We start from the raw sequence: 20,439 nt of genomic DNA, 5'->3' as shown, positions 1-20,439 counted from the left end.
CATCAGTTTTTGAATATAGCAAGAACTTTATAAAAGACGAGGCAGACTCACAGATGGTTTAAGTACATTAGTATGTATAATATATAATATATCCTCAAAACTCTTTTGGGAAACATGTGACGGTTGCGATCGCATTGTTTATATTTTTATTATTTTATCTTTTTTCTTTTCTCTGAATAGATCACACGGATGAAAAAAGGGCATCTTTTTTTCTTTTTTCTCTTGCGTTTAAGTAGGTGCGTTTACATCGTGCGTAAAAACGTTTACGAAACATACATCAATCGAAAAAGAGTCGTCACCGAAGGTAATGTAGAAGCTTTGAAAAAGGAAACGCCTCCTCCGACTTCCTCCGGCCGTCGGGTGCCGTTAATTATCGTCGTGGAAGGAACGTTAGCGTTCTCTCGTAATTACCGTGAGCCGGTTTATCGCAGCCACGAATACTGATGACCGTGGATAGTGAGTTTCTTTTTTTTTTTCCTCGCAACGTCCGGACTGTTTGTCGTCGAGGCTCATATTTTCATTTTTTTTTCGCTTTTCTTTATTTCTTTCTTTTCTTTTTTTTATGTTTCCAAGCGACGACAAAGTAGACGGCGGCGGAGGACGCGGGAGGGGCCGGAAGTGGCGACGCTGATCCACGAAAGAGGAAGTCGTGTGTCGATAAGAAAGAACGTGACGCCTAAATTCGACGGAAAAGACACGGAAAAAACATACTTACGGTAAAATTACTGCGAGAGAGAAATGAGCTTCGCGGCGGATCTAGGGTTACCAGATGGTACCACATCGGAAAGAGTACATACACTTCGTACTTCTACGGTTTTTTTTCACGTTATTATTCTTACAAATAAGTACAAAGACATCTCGTGTTTACTCAGCGTGTTCACCGCGAATCATCTAAGGAACGAACGCTTTTCGACAGCTTTTCAAATAGCTTTCTCTGTAAATCTGTGTCATATCCGGCTCAGATCGGAAGGTCTACGCAAACATAGAGAAACACCGTGTTCTATAAAGTATTTAATCCACTGTTAAACAGCTAAGAAGAAGTTCGCGAGATCGATGCTAAACTGTCTACAGGAAACAAAAATGTTCGCGCAACCGAATAGAAGACCGAAAGAGACGCCAAACGGAAACGGTTCTGGCGTAGCCCGGCAAGAATAGATGTACTCTAAGAAGAGAGGATCTGGTAATCCTAGGTGTAATCGTGTCCCGGACGATCGTTTCTCGGTGAACTAACGTGGCCCGGACGTCGTCGCGAAAATGATCCTAGGGTTAGCTTGGTTATTGTTTCATGGTGTGTCGCCGTCTGCCAGCGCGCACGACGAACCGTTGCGTTACATATATGTATATATATATATATATATTTTTTCGGATGTTCAGCTGTCTTATGGTACAAACGTTGTACGATGGGATAAATGATGGGATCTGTTTCGGTGATTCGATCGGAATGCCATCCGACGGGTTATCATCGTTCGCCAAGTCTCGGATCACGGAACTCGCAGATAACCGAAGCCGTCGATACCGTAAAAGAATAAATCTGCAACGGAAGACCGTCGCGGCGTCCACAGACGCGTTCGCAGTCTACGACGATATTCGCATTTCACCGACGTCAGCTGCGAACGCGTTTCTCCGTCGGGCTCGAGAAATCCAGGAGTTACGTAAACTGCAGATGGAGGAAGGAATTGCGCCGCGAGACCGTTTGTTTCGCGACCGAATATTCTATTCACTTTACGATATGAATTCCGGGGAATCGCGGGAGAGCTGCCTAGCAGCTCTCTCTCTCTCTTCCCCGGCGAACGCTCGCCGATAGTAATGCCCTCGATATTTCAGGTCTCGATTTTAAGGAAAACCGATAACGCGGAGCCCCGGCCGCAGCGATATTAACATCCGCCTCCCCTTGAAAAGAGTTACAGACGCGGAATATCGATGGACAGGAATTAATTATGCGACGTCCGGGAGCGGGCTAGCAATATCTGGCCCGTAGAACGGGGTCTGGGTTAGAGGCCGTTGTCCGATATTTACATAGCCGGACAAAGGCTCCGTCCGAGCGGCTCGCGAGGCGTTCCGCAACTTCGTCGGAGGACGCGCGACGACGTCTGCTAGCATTGGTCCGGCAGGCCTCGTTCCGTCGTCGACTCCTTGCCGCAATCCTATTAATCAACGGCCCCCGAAAGGTCCCGGAGAGGTTAATTGCACCGATAGGCTGACGCAAATGGCCGCGACAGATTTCCCCGCGAACGCGAGAATCGGCGGTGGACGCGGCGCGGCGAGAATATTCGGCCGATAAGTCGCGAAACGCGAAACCGCGGCGATAACAGAGGCGACGAGAAAGACAGGGGAACAGGACTCCATCGACCCGACCGGCGTGGCGATCCGACCGATAAATCCCGAACGTGTGACAATTCCGAATCGTGTTGCGCGCCTCCTAGCCGACGTTGCCCACGCTCGGCCCTCGTGAGAGTGAATTTTAATTGACTGAAGTGCCGAGCCGAATCGCGGGCACGAGGATCGGCGAACAAGCGACCTCGTTAACTCGCCGTTTAAACTCCTCGCAACGCGTGCGAGGACGCGGACTGGTTTGTCCCGGAGGTCTCTGCTTCACGATCCTCAAATTGAATCTTCGTTGCACGGCATGATCCACTCGCCCGTGGCAACGAACCGAAGAGTTCGCCGGGTTCGCTGGTTCAGATCTCTTTGGCCTAGAATTTTAGGTTCGTTGTGGCCAGTGGATCGTATCGGGCTACAGTAATGTCTCTCTAATTGATGCCAAAGATTTACCACAAAAATGGGTAATTTGGGAAGGAAAGATACGATTATTCGAGCCTCGCGGTTTATTTTTATAGTTATAAATTGTCCAGAATTATAAAAACGAGCCGCACGGCTCGAATAATCGTATCTCCTCTTTCCAAGTTATCCATTTCAGTGGACAATCTGAGCGTCAGTAAGGGAGACATTGCTGTATATCCATTTTTTGATATACCGTTCACGGGTGTATTGGACAAATATTCCATGACCCTCGGCCGCTACGAAAAATAATTGCTGAAAAGACGCTCTTGCTCGTAATCTGACACTTTCGAAACAAACGTATCATGTTGCAGAACTGTCGCATCGAGGTTATGCCTCTGTGATCTTTCACAATATTGAATATTAATTATAGCCGGCGCAACCCGTTGACAAACGAATTCAATTAAGTTCAATCTGCGGATAAGAGATATATCATTTATTTTGCTACTTTATCGTTTGTACCGGCTTCGCGAGTTTTGCTGGCAATATTTGCTGATAATGTTGAAAATAATACGACAATGCGTACGTATACAGTGGCGCGAGAAACACAAACTTATCCGAGACGTGTTTGTCTCTTTTAATATAGTTAGTATAATAATTTAAACGATTTATCATAATTCGAAATGTCAGCATGTCACGAAATGTTCGTAAACGGCTCTCTTGGTCGAAATTGTGTTAAGCGTAATTCGTTCATCCACTATCCCGGGATCTTTTCTGCAACTATTTCCTCGAGGCTCGCGCGAGAGCGACAGAATATTCGGCCGAATACAAACGCACATTCATCGGTGTCCCGTGCGTGGCCATATATTTTCATACACGTTCTATCGCGACCCCTTAAAATAAATAACCTTTTCGTTTCGCATCTCGCGTCTCGTTCTTCTTCGTCGCTTATCCTTTAGGCCTCTCGTCGCAGTGGCCAATCATAATACTCGAAAGCCTCGATCGGTAAAGGTCGTCTCTCGCCCAATAATGCAACGTCTGCACGCGACATCAGAGCAGCATCAACGTGACGTCGGTGAAGAAAAAAAGAGGTTAAACATGGGAGTCGATGCTGTGCTGCTGTAGCCATATGCCGCGGCGTTTCTATTTAAAATGCATGTAAATAACGCGAGTGTACCGAGGAGGGGGTAACTGTTCTGATGACGATTGAAACGTTGTACTTTTTCAGACAAGCGACGATCCTAAAATATCGAGGCCTATCCGGGAACCATTTTCCAGCCTCTGGCATCGTGGACTGGGCCTCCAGAGTCGCGGCTCGTCGCGCTGACAGACATCAGGATATCTCCTTCACGGTCGGATTTCGGGTGCGATTGTCAGAGCTGTTGTCACGCCTGTCGCAAGCGTGTTCGATAGAAAATCTCTGGATACGAAAGAACCGTGAAACATCGGTTCGTCGGACTTGATTTCCGGGGATATGGTTTTGCGGGGTGGTCGGCAAGGTATACAAGATATTCATCGGGATTGTACAGGATGTCCCAAAAATGTCTCGCAATAAGGCAAATAAGGGGTTCCTGAGGTCACTTGAAGTGACTTTTACCTTGGCGAAAATTTTCTCCGAGGCATCGCTAACGAGTTATTAACGAAAAACACTGACCAATGAGCGGCGAGCTCGACGAGCGGCTCGAAGCGGCCGAGCCAATGAGCGGAACTGAGCTCCGCGCGCTCGTTGGCTGGGCCGTCTCGCGCCGGCGCCGAGCTCGCCTCTCATTGGTCGGCGTTTTTCGCTAATAACTCGTAAACAAAGCCGCGGATTGCATTTTCGCTGAGGAGAAAGTTACTTCGAACGACCTCAGGAGCCCTCCGTTTCCGGATTACGAGACATTTTTGGGACATTCTGTACGGCTCCGCCGGCTCGGAGAATGAACGGCGGCGGATCGAAAGAAAAACCGAGCTGCAACGCTGCTCGCGCGAGTGTCGCTTCGTTCGCGAGCGAGCACGATCGATAAAATCTGACAGATTGCACAACGATACAATTACGGTGGATACAATCGGGCGTTGTTGCCGACGATTCCCCGGGCTCGGCGAACGCTGTACAGTCTGCGTAGACACTGGGAGACGTTCGGTGCCGAGCGCCGGGCTCGTCGACGCTTCGCATCGGGGACAAGCATTCGGAGATGCTTCCGCATCTCTCTTTTGCAGGGACGAGAAGATGGCCGGGCGCGGTGATTGGCTGACAAGGTCTTGAAATTTGAAAATTTAGCGAGCAGGACATAGCCTTTGGACAACGAAGACGCTGAAGCCCCGCCGCAATACTTCCACAGAATTCCACAGGCGTCGTCCTTCATAAAAGAAAATATTCTTTGCTCCCTCAAGGTACCCGGTAACGTGTCCCCAAAAGCTTCAAGGACACGCCGCGCACGGTTGTTCGCCTAAATATCATAAATGTTTAAATTTGCCTAAATAATACAAAATGCTTAAATATCGCTTATTCGCAGAGTATCAAGCATTTGTCGCCGGACGTACAGAAACGGAACCAGAGTCATCAATCCGTGAAACCGTTCCAGCCATCGTTCCATCCCCGCGCACACAATAAGATGGGACAGTTTGAGTCGAGTACAATGCAGGAAGCAGCGCCACTTCATTCTACGCCTTCTCCGCAATTACGGGAACATACAGTTAAACGTCAGCGGGTCCTCGGCCGTCATAGGCGTAGGATCAACCGTCGAGGATCTTGGGATCGATCTTCCCTCGTCGTCCGCAGCTTTTCACCGTCACAAACACGGAAGATTCAATTTATCCGCGGTCTGGCCGCCGCGGCCCCCTTTTTGTCGCCACCCGAGGAAAACGTAATCTTAAGAGCGATACGAATTTAGCCGGCCGCCGCGATAAAATGGAAATAAGAAGGGCGATTTTCTCGGCCGGCGCCGCGGCGCAATTGAATAAATTCCCGCTGACTCGAAAACCGAGTTTCCGCGACGCGGCGACGGGAACATCATTCTCGGGGGATAATTACGGGCGGGACGCTGTTTGTTAGCTTTATCTTGTCCGAACGGCTCCCGGAGGCCGGCCCGCAAACTATGATTAGGATGTCGTTAGCGGCGACGCGGGGAACTACTATTCTTTCGCGATTAGAACCGCTGGTTCCCGCCGAGCGGCTTAAGGTTCAAATTAACCGGCGAAGTTGCGGCGCAAGTTCTCAGGCCAGCGAGGCCATTCGACTCGGCGATGAGGCCAGAAATCTTCGGAGATATCTTGCTTAGCCGCACAGAAACTCCTCGGGGTTGCGAAATGCAAATGCCCGGGCCGGTCCGCGGCGCGGCGGGACAAAATGGCGGCGTCGCGGCGACCGTTGATCTCCGCTCGATCCCAACGATTCTCGTGAAATCCTTCTCCGGTTCGCACGCGTATAGGCACAACTCTCGTAATCTTCTTTCTCGTAAATCTTCAACGGTTTTAGTACAGTTATATACAAATGTATACAGAGACTCCGCTACGCCAGAGGAGGGATAAAACTTTTATGCGACGTATCCGTGTCCGCGGTGCGCCGCCGGATTAAAGTCACCGATGGGTAAGCACGATTTATCGCTGAACTAGCGCCGCCGCCTGATTCGGCACCGGTCTCCTTGCCCGCGCTGGAAACGGTATCGCGATCCATCGAGTCGGGACGCGCGAGTGCCGCCGATGATTCGAGCGAAACGAACTTCGATAAAACCGCAAGATTGATGCGCGACATCGTCGACCGGACGTCGAGATCATAATTTGTAGCGTGATACATTAGTCGACCGGATTACGGAAAGATACATTGCAAATCAATACATCACTGGCACACGCGTTGCGAGCGATAAGAACGTATCAGTTAGGAATTCTTGTTATTCTCGAGGAGTCTCCTTAGTTCGACTGGCGCGATAGCGTTCTTTGCGTTTTGGAATTTAGTATCTGATAGTTCTGAGCTGACGTTCTTCTCGATACTTTGCCACGTTCATCGGTAACGAATGCTTCTCCGAAATGCTTCTATTATCAGGAGCATTATTATTATTATTAGCACCGTTATGTTCACTTCGTTTCCGTCTCCCGCAATCATTTTGTAAAATTCGCGCCCAGATTGCACACGAAAAATGGACAATTTGAGAAGTGGAGATAGGATTTTTATAGTTTTCATAGTCACCGATTGTCGACAACTATAAAAACGAGCCGCGAGGCTCGAGCAATCGTATCTCCTCTTCCCAAATTGTCCATTCTTGTGCGCAATCTCCGCGCGAATTAGAAAGAAATTACTGTACCATCGTCGAGATCGGAGTTGGAATATTGAACAGCTTGTTTATTCCAATTAAATCCGGAAGGATCGCCCGGTCGAACTAGGCGGATCGTTCGAAGGGTCGGCAAATCATTGACGCTGAACGTGTTGCAGGTTCAGCGAACGGCGAGGACGCGAAGGAACAATTCCGCTCAAGGAGGCCGCGGTGAACGGAATGGCTTAACAGCGGAGCAATTAATTAATCGAGCAGCACGATCCAGCGGCGATGGACTTCTAGCTTCCGGCACCGGGGCATTCAGGCAATCTACCGGCGCGGTACTCGACGAGTTTCGCGTGATACAGGTGCGCCCGAATCACCTGCGGGCACACGTGCGCCGTGCTTGACGGCGACGGCGACGGCGACGACATCGACGACGACTCATGGTGGTCTATTAAACGCGTACGCGGTCGTGGACTGTGACGGTGCCGTATCGATCGTTAGCTACCGATGTGTCGGACCGGCACACCGACGTGCACGTATCGCGCATGCACACGTGTCCCCCAGTGTGCAGCGTCGCCTGCGAGCGCGATTAGAGAGAAACGGCGGCGCTGGGACGACCGCACTACCGGAACGGGAACGGAGCCCTTAATGGGACGCCCTGTCGAAATCCTCTGAAACGCGTGGGAGGATCCTTGCGAGGACGCTCCCGAGTGCTTGGACCCTTTCAGTTGAGTTTGCGGCCTGCCAACGACAAGGAGCGTCGTCCTGCCGTCATCCTGCACGATGAACCGTGAAAAATCTGCCGAGCGCATTCTTCGAGATAGTATCATTATGTATAGGCATAGCCGCGACGTCGGCGAAGTCACGCTCGCGTGCATCAATGCGGAATAGATGCTCGATCGACGAATAATTGTACGCGGCGCGAATTGATCTCGGCGATGAATTTTAACCGACGCGAGAGAAGCTTGTCAGAGATTGTTGTTCGCTCTGTCACGAATTAGCGTTTCTTCTTGAAAACTGAAGGAGGGTATACCGCGAGAACGGGAGCCAAGTACCAGGGCCAAGTACAGTAATGTCTCTCTAATTTACGCTCAGATCGTGCACAAAAAATAGACAATTTAGGAAGTGGAGATTCGATCATTCGATCCTTGCGGTTCATTTTTATAGTCACGAATTGTCAACAACTATAAAAACGAGCTGTAAGGCTCGAATAATCGTATCTCCTTTCCCCAAATTGTTCATTTTTGTGCGCAATCAGAGCGCAAATTAGGGAGAGGTTACTGTATCATCGTCGAGATCGGAGTTAGAATATTCAACAGCTTGTTTCTTCCAAAAAAATCCCGAAGGATCGCCTGGTCGAACTAGGCAGATCGTTCGAAGATCGATGCGCGATGTCGTCGACCGGACGTCGAGATAATAATTTGTAGCGTGATACATTAGTCGACCGGATTACGGAAAGATACATTGCAAATCGATACATTACTGGCACACGCGTTGCGAGCGATAAGAACGTATCAGTTAGAAATTCTTGTTATTCTCGAGGAGTCTCCTTAGTTCGACTGGCGCGATAGCGTTCTTTGCGTTTTGCAATTTAGTATGTGATAGTTCTGAGCTGATGTTCTTCTCGATACTTTGCCACTTTCACCGGTAACGAATGCTTCTCCGAAATGCTTCTATTATCAGAAGCATTATTATTGTTAGCACCGTTATGTTTACTTCGTTTCCGTCTCTCGCAATCATTTTGGAAAATTCGCGCTCAGATTGCACACGAAAAATGGACAATTTGAGAAGTGGAGATAAGATTTTTATAGTTTTCATAGTCACCGATTGTCGACAACTATAAAAACGAGCCGCGAGGCTCGAGCAATCGTATCTCCTCTTCCCAAATTGTTCATTTTTGTGGACAAACTGAGCGTCAATTAGAGAGACATTGCTGTACTTAGGATCAATGGGAGGGGATGGTCCTCGCGCGTAGGAACCTCCTTGGTTTCGAGCACTGTTCCATCGAACGACGTGACTGATTATCTTGTTGTTTTCAGGTAAACGCGCGCGCGCACAGCTAAAGAGACGAAGAAGACAAAGGGCCAGCGGTTCCTGAACGTGTCCCTTTGTGGCGGCCGCGGGTGGCCGGGTAGACCGGGCAAGCCTCGTGGCTAAATAAAACATTCACGTGGGAAGAGTGTTTCTCGAAGATCAAGAAGATCCGTTCGCGCGATGGCTTCCGGCAGATCAAAGGTGGAGAGGGGCTGTCTTCTGTGCTTTCGAGAACAAGAAAACCGGGGACCAGAGGAAACCGAAAGGAGATTGAAAAGTCGTGGAGCGAAGAGGAGATTCTCAAGCAGGTCCAAAGGGCCTTTGAGGCTCGAGAAGAGTCCAGGAGCCGCTGGGATTCGCGTGCCGTCGTCCCGATTCCGCTTCGACGAATCGAAGTGTTAGCGTTAATTGGCGCGCTTCCGTCGGGCGAACGAGTCCGGGGGAAAAAAGGAGAATCCCGAGCCAGGGCCGGCGAGGAGGCTATAGTTAAACATCGAAACGTCGATCCCGGAGTGCTCGTCGACGGGACGGGACGAGCAGGAAATTAGGTGACCAAGCGTGCGAGATCCAAAAGGTCGGTTCGATGCGCGGCGACGTGCTCCCGGGGCGGAGAACGCGGCCGGGGTCACCGGGAAAACAAGTGTGCACCTTCGACGTGCTATAAATTCGCCGCTGCTTCGATCTAGGTCTTACATGTGACGCGACACGTTCGTGTTGCTACGCTCTGCACGGGGATATTTATTAACTCGAGCCCGGACTCCGTCTTTCTTGCCCCCGTGGTCACTTCCACCACGTGCAAAGAATAATGGCAGGAACGCGCTCCGCAACGTGTAGCGGCCGCGACTGTTGCTTTACGACGTCGAATTTTTAATCGATGGCTGCATATGCGAGCAGCTTAAACAAGAAACAGACCTGTGTTTGCTTTCCATTTATAGAAACGACTCTGAAGGAAAGCTAGCTTGTTCGGAGACTTTTAAGTTCATCTAGCCAGTCGAAGAATTTTAATTTACCTCGGCCAGTCGAAGAATTTTAACAAAACTCAGCTGCTTGGCAAATTTTAATCGAATTCAAATAATTAAAGAATTCTAACTGAACTTTACTGCTCAGGGAATGTTAATCTAACGCGTTGAAGCGTTCCAACACCAACTTCTGGCTATTCAAAAAATTTTTACTCAATTCGACTGGTAGAAGAAATCTGACCGAACTCGACCGCTCAAAGAATCTGAACTTAACTCAACCGGTTGAAGAATTCTAACTCGACCAGTCGAAGCGTTCCAACAGCAACTTGGCTGCTCAAAGAATTTTTACTCAATTCGACTGGTAAAAGAAATCTGACCGAACTCGACCGCTCAAAGAATCTGAATTTAATTAAACCAGCTGAAGAATTCTAACTTGACTCGACCACCCGACGTATTCGAACTCAACCGAACCACTGTTTCATTTTAGTAATTTCATTTCAGATAGAACTGCCACGAAAGACAACCGGTCCGGAAACTCGCGAGGAGCGCATTCGCTGGGACACAGTGCCACCTATGCGCGAACGGATAACACGATAATTACCATTGAACACGTAACTACGATTACACTACTTGCGAAGAAGTTGCATCGATGGAATCGCGAACATCAGGTTCGGTGAAAACGTAGACCAGAGTCGAAAGTGTCGCCGAGTGAAGTCTCATGAAGTATCGTCCCCTTCCAGCGTTCGAGGGATGCGGAATCTGCGGTCCAAGAAGAGACACCGATCGCGAAGACAATAATGTCTCTCTAATTGACGCGCAGATTGACCGGAAAAATGGACAATTTGGGAAGAGGAGCGATACGATTATTCGAGCCTTGCGGTTTATTTTTATAGTTATAAATTGTCCACAATTATAAAAGCGAGCCGCGAGGCTCGAACAATCGTATTTCTTCTAACCAAATTGTCCATTTTAGTGGACGATCTGAGCGTCAGTAAGGGAGACATTGCTGTACCTGGCGCGCCCCGTGCAGACGACGAGTCGCTCGTGCGAAGAGAACATTTATTTGTACCCTGATCTTGCGGCGTGCGTTGGTCGAAGCGAGCGGAGGTCGGCCCTCGAGCCGAACACTGCGCCGCCTGTCTCAATGTACAGTAAAGTCTCTCTAATTGACGCTCGGATTGTCCACAAAAAATAGACAATTTAGGAAGTTGAGATACGATTGTTCGATCCTTGCGGTTCATTTTTATAGTCACGAATCGTCAACAACTGTAAAAACGAGCTGCGAGGCTCGAACAATCGTATCTCCACTTCCCAATAAATTGTCCACTTTTGTGGACAATCCGAGCGTCAGTTAGGGGAGACATTTCCGTACACCGCGCGAATTGCACCGCGACGAGATCGCACAACGTCCCTCCGGTTCGCCTACTTTCTTTTTTTTTTCTCTTTTTTGTTACGGTAACATCGACTGTACTCTATGTTTTTTTTTGTTCATTTATCGTATCATTTTTTTTTTGTTCTTTAACTCGTTTTAGGACGTGTACCTACTACGGATAAATTACGCTGCTTTTACGAGCATCGGCGGCGACTACGCCGCCACGGATCCCTTATTTATCAAAGAAGTCGCAGACGATAGGTGAAAAAAGTCTTTAGAGGAAAATAGGTACATATTCTTGTTTTGTTTTGTTTTGTTTGCGCCTTTTGTTTTTTCCTTGTTTTCTTCTGCTTCTTATATCTTTTTTTTTTTTAGGTAAATTGACAAGTAGATAGATTAATCGTATCCGTGTTCAGTTGAAATTGTGTAGAATCGAAAACGAGGGTGGACGAGGGGCGTCCGATTCCTTGTCGTTCTCCTATTCTCTCCCTTTTGTCCGTCATCGTCGAGACCCTCTCTCCTGGTTCTCCTAACCGGTGTTTACAATGTATTCTCCTAATGCGTGTTCATGCGTGTCTCTGTGTGTCGGTCGTCCGAAAACGATCGCTCGTCACCGCGGTCGGAGAGCCGTCTTGGTTCCCTCTTCCGTGGTTCGCGAGGTCGGACAGCTCTCGGCTCAAGGTCTCTTTGCTTTCCGTTTCAGGCGGGATCGTCGTCGGGAAGCTGTCGCCGTCGATCCACGTTCCGTCGGTTCACCTCCTCGGACTCCATCGGCAAATAAAATGGACGAAAATGATCAATCGGCTGTCGCCCCGGACAATACACGATGCATCATCATCATCATCATCATCATCATCGTCGACATCATCGTCATCAATCATCAATCATCATCATCATCATCATTGCGTCGTCGTCGTCGTCGTTGTCCTTTCTCCGCCAGCAGCCGCATCGTCTCGCTGTTCTCTCCGTTGCCACCGTTCCGCCGTATTGTCGAGATCATCGGTATTAATCTGGCCCCGCGGGCCTGTATATAGTGCCCGGCGAGCCCGCGAGAAGAAAGAAACGCCTTTTGTGTATAATCCACTTAGTTGTTTTTTTTTGTTTGTTTGTTTGTTTGTGTAGGGAGAGCTTCTCTCTCGGTAGCCTCTACGCGCAAACATATACAACATCGTCTCGCCGCGCTTCTCGGCTGGCCACCGTACACGTATATATATATACACACACACACACATAACCATATATATATCTATATATATATGTATATGCATAGACCCCGCGACGGCTCGCGGCACTCCTACCTTCGTCGCCGAGCCGGGGACGTCGACGGGACGAGGTCGGTGGGAGGGGGCCATCATCGTCGTCGTCGTCGTCGTCAAGAAACTCGATGACGGGGGACGACGATTGTTTAACAGTGTCGCAGAGAGTGTGTAAGATAGATTAGATAGAGACAGAGAGAGAGACGTGTGTGTGGGGGCGGTGCGCGGGCGCGCGTGGAACGCGCTCTCCGTCGCCGGCCGGCGTGTTCGGGTGTTGAAACGTAGTATCTGTACAGGCGATTGATTCTCTTCGCTCTTCACTCCGTCACACGATCACAATTGGTCACTGTGTGTTCCGTGAGCCTCGGCTCGAGGAATCTCGGGCTCGCGCCAGTCCACTGGTCCGCGGTATGCGATTCTTCAGAGTGGCTCTCCCCGTCTGGTGGCCATCTTGGCAGCCCTGGAAGCCAAAGCGCCCAATGAGCACACGAGACCCGTCAGGGTCTCCCAGAAAGTGGTCCTACGTCTTTTGTGCGCTGCCTGACCGACGTACCCCAAATAATAGCCGGCGTAACGGTCTGTCCCACGGTCCGACGCGCTGTCCGACCTGCCCACACTGGACCTCGCCGACTTCGGCTGCTGCACGATGCTCCGTCGTTGCTCCTGATGATGCTGATGCTCGACGACGACGCTCTGCCTAGGCGAGCCGTCCCCGTACCTTTGCTGGCACTGCTGGCCCCGGCCACCTCCGCCGCCACCACCGCCACCGCCACCGCCCTCCTCCGCTTCGTAGAGGTGTTGCTGGAGCTGAACGTTGCTCAGCCGGCGGTCCATCATCCGGACCAGGTTCTGGTGCACCCTCCTGTCGTTCTCCTGCACGACCGGCAACTGGCGCCTGCAACCGGCGCCGGCGCCGGTGCTTGCCACGCCGGCAACCGCCGGCTGCTGCTGCTCGTTCCTCTGCTGTTCCACTTGTCAGGCATATTCGGTGTCCGTCGACGCTGATCTCTCGAGAAGGGCTGGGTGGCCGGCGTGGTGCGCCGGGTTCTGGTTCTGCTGTTGCTCTTGCTGCTGCTGCGCTTGGGCGTACGCCAGGCTCTTCTGATAGCTGAAGAGCTGCCTCTCCAGGCTGTAGTTGTCGGCCTGCAGCGAGGCGATCTCGCGGCGCATTTGCAGATTGTGGATGCGGCACACGTCGTCGTACTTGTGATAGGTCGCCTGGAACAGCAGGTGGCTCTCGTTCCACTCGAGCCGGATCCGTAGCTGGCCCTTCTCCGTCAGGAAACGGGACTGGTTGTCCTTCACCTCGTTCGTGTCCAGGTTCGTCTCCATGATGATACCCTCGTCCGCCTGCTCCTGGGCGTAGTAACGGCTGAACGGGGCACCCGGCAGGCTGATCGGCTCGTCGTCTTGCAGCAGGTACGCCGACCAGCTCACGTACCTGAGGATCAGCGATGTTGTCTTTGATTAGCGAGAAGGTATATATACCTAGATATGTAGGTTTGTTCACGCAGGGGAGAGTTTCTGGACCGGTGGCTAGATTAGAGCCAAGGCGAGAGTCCTAATTTCATCGTGATACCTGCCGCATCATCTTAGGCGCCGGTCCATGCTCCTCCCCCTATGCTTAACCCTCTGTCGTATTTTTATTATATATATTCATATATATTCATTATATATTTTCATTAATATAATATATATAATATGTAATAATTTATTAACATAATATATAATATATATAATTTTATTCATATAATATATTATACATATTACATATTATATATTATATATTATATACATAATTTCATTCATATGATATATTATACATATTACACATTATATATTATGTATTATATGTATTATATATATTATATTATATATTATATATTATATGTGTTATGTATATATTATATATTATGTATTATGTACATATTATATGTTTATTCAGCAAGATAGCTTCAGCGCCGAGCGAAGATCATACGACAAGGGGTTAAAAGAATCTCTATAGTCCACTTAAAACCAAGAGACGCTACAACTGTTGCTTCTTCTAGGTGCCGCGAGTCGGTAAAATCGGTCGAACGGGACGGAAAAAGCTGAACGAACCTCAAGTGATTCCGTGGGACGTGATGTATGTCCTTGTAGACCAAGTGTAGCCTGACGGTGTCGGAGTGGAGGTCCGCTCGTAGGGTCCAAGCCTGCTTGTCCCGATCATAGCACGGCGTGGGCGGCAATGTCGGAGGGCCGCAAGCCAGAACGGCGACCTCGCAGATGGTTCTAGCCTCGACCATCTCCAGCGACACACGGACGACGCCTTTGTGCGCGATCTCGGACCACCTGAAGCGCGGGTGCCATCCGAAGCTGCAGCCCTCCGCGTCGGACAGGTCCTCGATCTGACCGGACTCGATCCTGCGGTCGCCCTCGCCCAAGGCCACCGTGTACCGCACCCGGCAACGATGATCGAACCCGGTCAGCCTCATCAGATAGACGCTGATGTGGCTCTGGTAGCCCTCCTCCCTCGCCCCCGGCTCCTTGTTCCCGTGAGGGTAGACCACCAAGTTCCAGTCGAAGCCGCCGAACGCGAAATAGTCGGTCTCCAGCTTGCAGGACTTCGGCTTGCCGGCCGAGAACGTGCTGCTCGGCATCTTAAGCTCGGTCATGTAGACGGTCCTCACGTTCGAGATCGCCAGCTCCAGCTGGAACTCGCCGTTCGTGTCGACGAAGTTCCGGTTGTAGAGGTCCGACACCGAGATGTAGTTCCGGTTGCCCTGGGCGGGCGCCTCGTACGTGAACTTGACCCGCTTGCCGGAGAAGCCCTCGTTCATCGAGAAGTGCTGCCGGTTCAGCAGGGTGAACGTGAAGTCCACGTAGACCCGCAAGTTCCTCGACGGGCCACGCCATACCAAGTACGCGCCCAACACCTTCGCAGAACAGAAACAACCGGGGTCTTTGGTCGCTGTCCTTCTTCGGGGCTCAGGGGATCAGGGTGGCTAAGTAATTAGCTGCAACGCGGTCGCGTAGTTTGCTAGAGTGATCGTCGGACTACGAATCTTCCGCAGTTATGGCAGCAGCGATGGTTAGAGTAGTTGTCTTTGCGATAACCAACTTGCTACTCACAGATATATTCCTTGCTTCATCACCTTCCTTTCATAAATGTGTAAAATTCGTAGTCCAATCGCGTGGCAAGAGAAGATATTCTGCTTCTTATAATTGACTTGGAACATTATTATTAGACTGCAGATTTTTATGCGAATTAAGAATTGTCTAAATTAATTGTGAGAAAGCAACTGTGAGGCAAGAGAAGAATTTCTGCTTCTTATAATTGACTTGGAACATTATTATTAGACTGCAGATTATTATGCGAATTAAGAATTGTCTAAATTAATTGTGAGAAGCCAATTGTGAGGCAAGAGAAGAATTTCTGCTTCCTATAATTGACTTGGAACATTATTATTAGACTGTAGATTTTTATGCGAATTAAGCATTGCCTAAATTAATTATAAGAAATTAATCGCGCGGCGAGAGCAGAATTTCTGCTTCCTATAATTGACTTGGAACTTTATTATTAGACTGCGAATTTTCATGTAAATTGAACATTGTCTAAATTAATTGTAAGAGACGTAAGTCAGACAAAAAAGTCATTCCTCTCTTAATAATTTCAAGAAGTTATATACAGTGTAAAAATATCCTGAAATTCCTCTACTGTGTCTTCGCAGTTTTGTGTCTCATCTAGTCATTTTTTCAAAAAAGAACGCATAAAATCCACAGTCCTCTCCATCGACTATTTCAACGAATGATGCGAATAGAAAACGATTAAATTGCGTGTAACTACGACATTGCGGTGATTATTCTATCGCTATTGTAAAGAAAATTTGTGCGATCAAGAGAATTGAGAATGTAGATTCTGTTAAAGCCACCGAATCGAAGGTATCGCGATTTTATTTCTGGCGACCTTGTCGCGCGCACCGGCGCTATTCTCGATGGCAGATTATCATTGGCAGGTTCATTAATTCCTCGATATGACCGTTGTTCAATTACCGAGTTAATCGCTGCATATTTCGCTGCACGAACCGTCCCGTATCACCTCTCTACATCTGTATTTACAAAAGCAGTCGATGGTCGTTAATTGAATTTCAACGGTGTCACGGTCGACTGACTCTCCCCGATGCTTTCCATATTTATTACAGTCTAATGGAGACCTTCCTCCATCGAAATTAGAACAATCCAGAATATGAAAGTCCGCGGAACCGGTCGACTAGAACTATATTTTATTGCGCGTTGCATTTCTATGTTTCTCAACTTTGCTCGTTGGGAGTTTATTAATGAGTGTACAGGGTGTCCCGAAAATGTCTCGCAATTCGAGAATGGGAGATTCCTGGAGGTAATTCGAAGTAAGTTTGTCCTTGGCGAAAATGCAATTCACGACTTTGTTTACGAGTTATCAACGAAAAAGAGTAACCAATGAGAGGCGAGATATGCTGGCGCAAGGCGGCCGAGCCAATGAGCGGAACTGGGGGCTTCGCGCACTCATTGGCTCGGCCGCCAAGTGCTAGGCGAGCTCGCCTCTCATTGGTCTGTGTTTTTTCGTTAATAATTCGTAAACGAAGCCACGGGTTGCATTTTCGCTAAGGAAAAAGTTACTTCAAATGATCCCAGGAACTTCTCATTCCCGGTTTGCGAGACAGTTTTGGGACACCCTGCATAATGATTGCGATCAATCTAAAAGAAGCTCAAGTTTCAACGTTTTTAAAAACATTTTCGTGTAACAAAATTAGCAATATAGTAACAAAGAGAATATATTTTCGTTTCAGGCTTACTAGATTATGTCAAGGTTATGTCACACTCGTCAAATTCTTCAAGTCGACACACCATTGTTTACGGTAACATATAATATTTTTAACATGCCGTTTTGTAACGTGTAGCATATATTTTGAAACACGTTGATTGGTACAGGTTAATAAAAAGCGTGTTAATGCCTTTTCGAATGTAACAATTTTTAACATTTTTTAATTGTTTTTCATCATTTCAGCCAACTGGAATCTAACCAAATTTTGATACACTCATCCTCCAGAAAACTAGTCGGTGTAACATCTCGGAAAAATTCAAGTCATTTGCAGCGATTTAAAAACAACTATTCCCTTTCGAAAAGGTGACGACATAGTTTCCCGACGTAGCTGTAAATCTTCATCTACTCCTCGCAAAGCAATCTCATCTCCTAACACAGTTTTCTAAACCGTATTTTGTAAGTGCTTGCAAAGGCTAAGACAATCAAGACTATTTCGAGGCTATGAAGGCTATCAGTCAAGACGGATTCAAAGGTGGAAACATGCTACAGCAGGACCTCGATTATCCGAACCGTTGATATTTTTTATCTATAAACACATTGTACATGTAATCAGATCGATCCAAGGCAATCTATGCGCAAGAATATTTAATCTGTGGCACGTTGATAATATAACTGTTCTATATTATTCAAATAGAAGCTTATCGAGGTTCTACTATAATGTCACGTCAGGCGAGATCACGCGAAAACATAGGAAAAATAATACGTGGAATCCATTCACGCGTGACGACATACGAACAGCGTGACATGACATTGATCCGTTACTAACAGATTTGAGATCATCAGAAATGAGCAGGCTTGTGCTTTCTGAATGTCACGTGACCTCGCGTGACGCAACAATAATACGTTTCTACCTTATTGAGGTAAAATTAAAAATTAAAACAGTCGATCAAATGGTTATTTATAATAATTAATAAGTCGATTATGAATTATTATAAGTTAATAGTCGATTATGGTTTCAGCGAACCAAACGAGAACCGCACACGGTGTTCGCGATTTAGCGATAGCTATCGGTCGAGCGATCTCCGAGGAGCCCTCCAATTACCTTGTTGCCCCGCGAGAACGCGACGGACCATCGTTGGAAGCCGCAGACGAGCTCCTTGCTGGTGACGTCTCTTGCGGGGTCGCGTATCACGCTCCTGGTGACGATGAACGAGAAGACCCGCGTGCCACTGTTGTCAGGCAGCTGCGCGAATCTGTTTAGCAGAGCCATCACCGCATCTCGAGGGCACAGCTAGATCAATGGTCCACGATCGCTCGGCTACCCTCTGCGAAAGCCCCTATGCCCGGACCAGCTCTCTGAAACAGAAACGGAATTCCGCCGTGAATCCGTGTCATCCTATCCCGGCCGTTCTCTGAGATCCAAAGTCCCTCGCGAGCTGTCGACTCCCCTTTCTCCTTTACAATAATTTTCTCCGAGGCACCGTTAACGAGTTATTAACGAAAAACGCTGACCAATAAGAATCGAGTACGGCTGGCGCGAGGAGGCGGCCCAGCCAACCAGCGCGCGAAGCCCAGTTCCGCTCATTGGCTCGGTCACCTCGCGCCAGCCGTGCTCGCCTCTCATTGGTCACTGTTTTTCGCTAATAACTAGTAAACGGTGCCTCGAAGAAAGTTTTTGTAAAGGAAGAAGTTGCTTCAAATGATTCGAGGAACCCGCCATTTCCGGATTGCGAGACATTTTTGGGACACCCTGTATATCCATCGACATCAGAATATTTTCACGCTATCTAAAGGATTTTACACTGTGTGAAGGGTAGAATCTCGCTAGTCCCCTTGTTCCTAGAATTTCCTTTCGAGAGAGACGAACCGGAAGTGCTAAATATTCGACTGTTGGCAGGCATCGACGAGGAGCAGGCCAGGTTCAAAGTGAACGATCCCGTGCAACAAGCGGAGCTGCGGATCAGGAAGCTACAGGCGTACATCGTGAAGCTCTACTTGGCACGGATGGCTTGCGACAAGGACTTCCTGCAACGTTTGTCGGAGCAGTCGGAGATTCTAGACCATCCTAACAAGGAATCGGTCGAACTGCTGCGTTATCGCGCGACGAGGAATTACAAGAGGGCGTTTTTGGGACACTCTGTATATCGTTTGCGTCCGCGGCGCCGTTCCCAGAAAACAAGCAACGAATGGAGAGCAGGGGAAACCGCGGGAACGGAATTGCAACGGGTCGCTGGTTCCACGGTGCTCAGAATTTTCGACGTTTCTAATTATTTGTTCGCATGTTGCCGTTTACACTGAGCACGTTTCAGTAGCTTTTGAAAAGCGTTCGCTTCGATTGCTTTCGGAAATTGATTATTGAACTCGTTGCGTTACGAATTCAAGCTTCGAAGTCTTTCGAATTTCGCGAACTGCGATACGGTTTCATTTTGTTACTGATTCGCAGAAACTCGATACAATAAATTATCCTTAACTGACGCTCAATTTATATACAAAAATGAACAATTGTCCATTTTTCTGCAAAATCTGAGCGTCAATTAGGAAGAATTTACTGTACATATTAAGTTATAAGTGTTCGACACTTGTGCAATTATTTTATTATAACTATTATTATTATTATAATTATATATATAATAATATTATATATAATATTATTATAATTATATAATAATAAATATTATATTATAATTATTTTCTTTATTTGAAATCGAATCCAGGGTTTATTTTCTTAACACGTGGAACATACAGAAGCAAATGTAATTTTCGTTTCTAAAATTGACGGTATTTTTATTAATGAAATATATTCATGTATTTGTTACAATTTAATATAAATAGTCTTGAAGAAACACGAGACATTTTTGGGACCGCCTGTAGAATGAATATATTTCAAGTATCATCATCGAGAACATTATTGCGTTTTGATAATGATCGAAACCCACGGAACGGAGCCTGGTTGTTGAAATTGACTCGATTTGGTGAGCATACTATTACCGAACTTTGATCCCGTCCCTAGCCCGAGATAGCTGCTAATGCTGTCCCGGTTCAAACGGCAGAGGCAACTCGCGTCACGGCAGCCTGGATGCGGCCG

The 20,439-nt window shown here is 47.9% G+C and overlaps 2 protein-coding genes and 1 long non-coding RNA gene across 5 annotated transcripts; 1 reads left to right on the top strand and 2 right to left on the bottom strand.

Moving 5' to 3' along the window:
- Positions 1-6: 6 nt before the first annotated feature.
- On the bottom strand, positions 7-13,411 carry LOC143261121 (uncharacterized). The gene is made up of 2 exons (XM_076527673.1): positions 13,128-13,411; positions 7-13,034 (listed from the first exon to the last, which is right to left on the bottom strand). Exons 1-2 carry the CDS (start codon positions 13,409-13,411, stop codon positions 12,995-12,997), a joined length of 324 nt encoding a protein of 107 aa, XP_076383788.1. The 3' UTR covers positions 7-12,994.
- Positions 3,736-17,561, top strand: LOC143261122 (uncharacterized). 3 transcript variants are annotated; one of them, XR_013035337.1, is made up of 3 exons: positions 3,736-3,876; positions 3,947-14,052; positions 14,623-17,561. It is a non-coding gene; the product is annotated as an uncharacterized LOC143261122 (long non-coding RNA). The 3 variants fall into 3 exon arrangements; XR_013035339.1 differs by lacking the exon at positions 3,736-3,876 and having other exon boundaries at positions 4,962-5,091; positions 5,214-14,052; XR_013035338.1 differs by lacking the exon at positions 3,736-3,876 and having other exon boundaries at positions 4,962-5,098; positions 5,214-14,052.
- LOC117223111 (uncharacterized) lies at positions 13,550-18,624 on the bottom strand. Its single transcript, XM_033475244.2, has 3 exons — positions 18,457-18,624; positions 14,675-15,489; positions 13,550-14,015 (listed from the first exon to the last, which is right to left on the bottom strand). Exons 1-3 carry the CDS (start codon positions 18,622-18,624, stop codon positions 13,550-13,552), a joined length of 1,449 nt encoding a protein of 482 aa, XP_033331135.1.
- Positions 18,625-20,439: the final 1,815 nt, after the last annotated feature.

The sequence above is a fragment of the Megalopta genalis genome, unplaced genomic scaffold (genome assembly GCF_051020955.1).
Source record: "Megalopta genalis isolate 19385.01 unplaced genomic scaffold, iyMegGena1_principal scaffold0037, whole genome shotgun sequence".
Classification (NCBI taxonomy): domain Eukaryota; kingdom Metazoa; phylum Arthropoda; class Insecta; order Hymenoptera; family Halictidae; genus Megalopta; species Megalopta genalis.
Note: the sequence above shows the minus strand (reverse complement) of the source record. Positions and strands in the feature narration are given on the sequence as shown.